We start from the raw sequence: 6893 nt of genomic DNA on the forward strand, positions 1-6893 counted from the left end.
ACTACTAGTATATGTACTTACCAATAAGATCAGGAGGACATTCTACTTGCGACATTTTTAAAGACGGTTATCAGCCTCGAATGCATGATAGTAGACACGGCACTCTGACAATAGTCACTAGTTGCAAACTTTAACTCTACCAAGCTGACCTCCACCCTATGTAGGTTGGTGGACCATACATCCAGCCTACCCGCCTATGTGTCTAGGCTAGATGCTGGCAACATTTGGTAGTAATCACTTTTACGAGTCTATAGCTAGCATTGAGAAATCATCAAAGCAAAACTGAGAACGTTAAATTTTAACTTATACATACATATAACATTCATTAATTCACTCATTCATCCAACTAATTTGCCCAACCGGTACACTTAGAATAGCCCTCAGTTACAAATGCACAAGGTGGCAACAGTCAGTATAGTATGATAATAGTTTCCCACACAATGCAACTATTATTGAATTATATTATAATGTTTTGAGTGAGCAAAGTAAACCTGTGCCAACAGGTTAGCTGATGATATCTATGCTTCTGATCTTACATCAAATCGAGGCTCCGTACTGGTCAACATGGTATGGCCACTTCATATGGAGCGATTGAAATACTTTTACACATACGGTGCGTTTATACTATAACAAGCTAAGTACATGCCATGGTGATAAAGCAATTAGGTACAATTACAGTGATTTCAGAATGTGTCATCTTACTAAGTCAACAATAACTAATATATGCTAATACATATAGCTTAGAACGAACAGGAATGTGCATAGAGAACATTAAACAATGTTATTTCTAACGCATCAGAATAGCGACATGACTAGTTCTTACTCTATGTTTTATAAGTGATGAGTGAGTTGATGCCGTCAATCACTGTCTGCAGCAGGTCGACTTCAGTACGACCCAGTCGCTGGCGGTTGGACACGTCATAAACCCCTCCTTCAGCCTCAGAGGCTTCTGGAATAAATCAGAATCTGTACAAGGAGACCGAATGAAATAGATCGACCGACAGCCAATCAACAAACCAACGAACCTGCCAATCAATCAATCAATAAATAAATCAACCAACCAACCAACCAACAAACCAGCCAGTCAATAAATTAATAACTCAATTAATCAATTACCGAATCCATGCATCCATCCAGGCATCCATGCATCCATCCATGCATCCATCCATCCATTGATCCATCGATCCATCCATCCACCGATCCATCCATCCATCCATCCATCTATCCTTCAAACCATACAACAAACCACACAAATAACGTTACACAACAAACTAACTAACCGACCAACCTACCAACTAACCAATAGATCAATTGACAAGCTACACAACCAACCAATCAATCAATAGATTAATCAATCAATCAAGCGATCAAAAAATCAATAAATCAATCAAATAACCACACAACAAACCAGAAAATCGGCAAACCAATCAATTGATTCACCAAGCAACCTACAATCCGACCCACAATTGTTTTCAAATGTCATTTATACCAGATTTTTTTTAGAAAAAACTTTTCATAAATCACTTACCTCCATGTCGTCCTCTGACGTCCAAACTAAGCTGGCGACATGTGTTCTTTAATTGGACATCGTTAAACGAACCGGGAACACTAATGTGAACGCTAGCGCGCATGCCCGTGCCGAGGTTTGTAGGACAGCTGGACAGGTAGCCATAGTGCTTGTGAAACGCAAACTCAGTCTGCGCATGCGTCAGAAAAGCCTTGTTGATGGTGTTGATTCCGCGACACAGGCGATCGAATACTGCCTTGACGTCTGCTCCTGTTTTTGATTGAATAGAAAGGCTAAAAATGTTACGATTGGCTGACTGTTACAAAGGAACTTGCGATTAAGTTCAAGCATTTGAAGCGCAATGCCTCATGGGATGCGTATAATTTTTCAAGATGGCGGCCATCCAGAGGAATGTTTGTAAAACCAGGTCAAAAGGTTGTGATATTTACTATCTATGCAACTTCCAGTAGAATCTAAGATAGTATCACCTTTCTGCATGGAGATTATCCTAAGATGATCCTCTTCGTTTACCCACACCAAAAACGTTTTGTCCTTGTTGTAAAAGATGCCACGCCCTTCTGGCCAGTCACGACTTATCCCAGCAGCTGCTTGGTACTTGTCATTCTCCTTGTTAGAAAAAGTAGAGAAAGTTTTATCTATCTTCTAGTCTAAGAATAACTTGTCAGTATAATTGATATTTGGTTAAAGAGGAACAAAAGAGATGTATTCTTCGCTAAGGGTATACAATTCTGTTGATGCACCGGTCAGTCCATTGCCCTCACTTAAATTATACTATCCCATTTCTATTTGTGAGGTTTCCTTTTCATCAAAGATGCATGTGAGCCACTTACCCGAAAAAGATATCCACCCATAACCAGTTCCTCTTTTTCCGAGGATGTTAATAAATCGTACGGATAGTAATGTCCGCTCAGGTCTCCTTCAAGGGCCTCCAGTGCAGTCACTAAGACACTCTCTACCTCCAGACGTTTCTCTCCGGAAATACCTGCAGGAAATCCTATTTAAATCAATGTATAACTGGTCAACTGGAACAGCAGGAATACACTCAAGTATTATTCCATTCAACGTCCATTTTCTTAACCTTGGAACATCTCTAGAAGAGGAATTTAAAAGCCGTTTACACCAGTGCATTACCACCATCGCTTAGCAGAGAAGGCGAGGGATATAAACCTTTTGGAACTTATGATTCGCTACGCGCCGAGTCACGTGTTCTAACTGCATTACATGACGCCACAGAAGCGGTGGATTGTTCATTGGTTCACAATCATAAAGACTTGAAAATTTGAACAATTTAACTTTTTTAGAGTGAAATTGCAATTCGACTTTGCCTCAGAACAATTTCTAACTTCCCTGCTAACCTCTTTTTCTTAAACTTTTAAGATACTTATGTGAGCACCCCTAGTCTATACAAAGTCCCAACGGAATAATAATATCGTTGATGGTGAAAAATGGAATGATTGGAAGTAAACGTTATCGCAATCCTTGCACCTCTTTATGAGAATGGCCAAGTTAAATTGTTTTCATACGGGTGGAGAAGATTTGGATATTGAGATAATGAAATGCCGAATGTGATCATACCATAGCCAGACAGGTTCCTAGCCACTCTGCATCTAGTAGATATGATAGGTGCCTCGTTCTCAATCATGGAGGTCAAACAATGAGGATCCAGGTTTGATACGTGGGAAGGTATCTCATCAATTCCATGGTATTCCCTGACATGGAAGGATAAAGAGAAATGGGACAGATTAATCAAAACATTTCGATACATATTGCCAAAGTATCAGAAAAGTTCCAAATATATTGCTTTGAGTAGTCGATAATTGCACCTTAAATTTAAAACATACGGGGGCATTATCTACAACACAATGCAAGGCCAAAGGCGTCTGCTAGATGGCGCTTGGCACATTCTGAAACTGGAAACTATTCTCTATCTTCACCAACATGGAGACATTGTATTGTTATATAGATCGTAAAAATTCATAGCTGTGGTCTCATGAATAATGTAAGTATTTGACCTCGTAAAAATGATAGATGATGTTGATAGTTTGATGAAGGTTAGACATCCAGGTAGTGAGATACGCCAAAACTAGTTACTCAAGCAACTGGATAAAATTCAAGATTTTATTCAGTTGCTTGTCAATGAGTAACTATTTTTGGCGATGTTGATATTTGATTATCAATGCATAAACATTGACTTTTATTAATCCAAAGGAAATGTAGCGAAAACATCAACAAACAATTCAGCGACATATTGCTGGTAAATTTACCAGAAGCAATTGGAGTGTACTCCCCCAAGTAAAGGAGTGGGAGGGACTCAGTGGACGACTGTACCGTCGAGGATAATGTAAAAGGGTTACTTTATGATAGGTTCGAAGAGGGGCCTGTACAGAAGGTAACATTCCTCGTCTCCTGCATAGACACCAACGCTGCTGCTGGGGACTTCAACTCCACTCCGCACCACATCGCTGATGGTAAAGCCAGTCAAGGACGTCTTCCTATCCTGGTGAATCGAGGAAATATCCTTTTATTGTAATCTCCAACAAATGTTGTGGTAGAAAGCCGTTAAGTTGCCTGATCTGCTTCCTCTAAGTACTACTACTGCCACCACCACTAATATAGTACTACTACTGCTACTTAAGTACTGATTCTACTACTACTACTTCTATAACAACAACAACAACTACTACTACTGCTACTACTGAAAGTGGTAGAAATCCGTTACGTTGCCTGGTCTGCTTCCTTTGACTACTACTACTGCCACCACCACTAATATATTACTACTACTACTACTACTACTACTACTACTACTACTACTACTACTTTTACTACTTCTGATTCTACTACTTCTTTAACAACAACAACTACTACTACTACTACTACTACTACTAGTGTATACTAAATATGCGTTAGTAAACCGATAACTAGTTTCTAACCTTCAGTTCTTCCCACATGTCCCGGGTAAGGACGTTTTGTCCCAAGCACTGATGACCGCTAGACCATGTTGGGAACTGTAGTGCTGTACCAGGTTCATTGCATTCCATGATTCTGAATGAGTTTCCTAAAAATAGGATGGAATGGAATATACAAACTTAGTTACGTTTGGGACTGCATTCTTTTCACTGGTGGAACCTAGCAGTGGAAAATAGACTCAGGCATTATCCTTCAGAAAAGGGTAGCAGAAAGTAGATAAGTGCTCCGTAAACCCTACTCTGTTGTTTTTGTGGATACTATTAGATAGATACATACTAGGTATAATCTATGGCAGTGATCTAAGTTTTCAAAATAGGGGAACAGAGTTTTTGGTGAACGCATATTTTCCAGAGCAAATCTCATCACAACATTTTTCTGGATGACAAAGTTATTTGTAACAAACTTAAGCAAAAGGTGTACATAATGCCAAAAAAAACACATTCAGGTTGTACTGTTTTACAGCCTTGAATGCACGAGTCGCCATATTTGCCTCTACCAAGCTGAACTCCTCCCGCTAGAGGTCGTTAAAGGAATGTAGCCTACCTCCTATGTGCCCAGGCTAGATGCTGGCCTCTTGAGGCATTCATCAGGCGCACCTGCTATTGTCTAGAACATATAAATCATCAAGAAAAACATGACCGCAGCACTCAAATTATACATTCATTTGTCCCATCCATTTTACATTCCTCGAGTAGTCACCAGGTAGAAATACACCTGTGACAATTACCCTTGGAGTATCGTATCGAAATAGTTTTCCACAAAATGCAAGGATCAATGTTCAATGGTAATGCAGAAACCAAATAACTTCTAGTATATAGACTCACAGCTTAACTCAGTGGAAAAGTCTGTTATCAACAGAAGACAGCACAGGGATGAATAAATTTTCTGGCTCGTTGCAACCGACATTATGCATAACCCTATGAACTGGTGACTTGTTGTTTTTGCTGATTGGAAAGTTTCCCAGAAGCTCCAGAACTCGTTTTTTTTAGCAATGAGTGTATCTTAGCATTACGGTGTTTTGGTAAATACATCGTATTCAGCACAATACTCTCTTAAGCTTCATACTCTATCAATATTTCTCTCTCTTTCTACGTTACATATGCTACATATTTTAAGATCCTATAATGGAACACAGCAGACCTGTAGAGTTTCCCATGTGATCCATTATCAACCTTGTCCTTAGTTCCCCCGACACCTGTCCATTCTGAATTTGTTGAGTTATGTTGTCCACAAGCAAACCTCCAACCCCACGTGTCCGCAAACACAGCCACAAATGACACCGTAAACATAACCTTCTTGGCGAAAGTATTGAAGTTATGTTGTCCACAAAAACATACCCCCAAACCCACGCGTGTCCGCATACACGGCCACAAATGACACTGAAAACATATTAAAATTCTTCGCGAAAGTTATTAAGTATGGATACACTGTGCTACGCTGTAGTTCACCCAACAGCAAACTTGTAGCCTTAAGTACGTATACGTTCCTGTAAGACAGCATTTTTGTGGGTGATATTCCGTGTTACCTACATGTACATGGAAGGGTCTAAGGCAAGGACATGGGGTCAATGAAAGGTTAGCTTGGGCGTGGTCATATACTATACCATAACCTCATCATACAACATCTTACGAAAAATACATTTCATCTTTCAGCTATTACATCTGAGGACGGTTTAAAACGTCACAGTATTTTTCAAGAAATCTATATAAGTAGGAATGTATTTGGTACCATCAAATAATCAACGTACGAAACTATCAGCTGCACTCATTAGAAAGCAATGATTTGTCTTGTTTTTTGTTACGGCCACAATGCATGAGTTGAAACCTTGACATGTTAAATGCCTCACAGTAAATCAACAGACGGGTATGACTCGGTGACGAACTAAGGTATTTGGCTTTAGACTGGTAAATGCAACCATCTGATCTTATTTTACAGACGTCGCAACTGTCAGCATGGAAGAAGAGCATTCAACAGAGGCCATAACCACATCCAGCAAATTGCTGTGTGTTCTACTGTTCACCGGGATTCTATTTCAGTACGCAGGGAGAACCAGTGTCTCGGTGGTTCTCGTGGAGCTACAGGCGCCATCGGGTGACAACACGACAAACACCAACGTAACTAAGGTCGGTTTGGTCTTTAGCCCTCGGTGCCTGTATTCTGTTTTGTGGCCATAACATTTTACGGATTTCCTTGCTATTCCTACGTATCATTGCTGACTGACGCAATGTGGTTTTATTCAAAAATATCCTTTTTAGCGCCGCCTACATGTATGTGAGAGTTCAAGTATGCGTTCCAAAAAAAAAAATGAATTTTTGGCTACACCACACAGGGTAGTCCATAGGCTTGGCGGAAAAGATATTTGCAGCCTTAGGCCTCGGCCTCAGGAAAATAGACTTTG

At 40.0% G+C, this 6893-nt stretch overlaps 1 protein-coding gene across 1 annotated transcript; it reads right to left on the bottom strand.

The window, feature by feature from the left end:
* Window positions 1-96: 96 nt before the first annotated feature.
* Window positions 97-4476, bottom strand: LOC136444288 (arginine kinase-like). The gene is made up of 8 exons (XM_066441801.1): window positions 4459-4476; window positions 3883-4046; window positions 3104-3237; window positions 2359-2522; window positions 1996-2134; window positions 1868-1872; window positions 1529-1823; window positions 97-949 (listed from the first exon to the last, which is right to left on the bottom strand). The coding sequence occupies exons 1-8, from the start codon at window positions 4474-4476 to the stop codon at window positions 825-827; spliced, it is 1044 nt and encodes a 347-aa protein (XP_066297898.1). The 3' UTR covers window positions 97-824.
* Window positions 4477-6893: the final 2417 nt, after the last annotated feature.

Source organism: Branchiostoma lanceolatum, chromosome 11, assembly GCF_035083965.1.
Source record: "Branchiostoma lanceolatum isolate klBraLanc5 chromosome 11, klBraLanc5.hap2, whole genome shotgun sequence".
NCBI lineage: Eukaryota > Metazoa > Chordata > Leptocardii > Amphioxiformes > Branchiostomatidae > Branchiostoma > Branchiostoma lanceolatum.

Bases quoted from the DNA above. Each gene is read 5' to 3' on its own strand.
- LOC136444288 (XM_066441801.1), bottom strand. The intron at 3,238-3,882 runs GTAACCCTTTTA...CTTCCATGTCAG, and splicing joins CTCTTCGAACCTATCATAAA to GGAATACCATGGAATTGATG. The intron at 2,523-3,103 runs GTATGATCACAT...TGATTTAAATAG, and splicing joins TAGGAACCTGTCTGGCTATG to GATTTCCTGCAGGTATTTCC.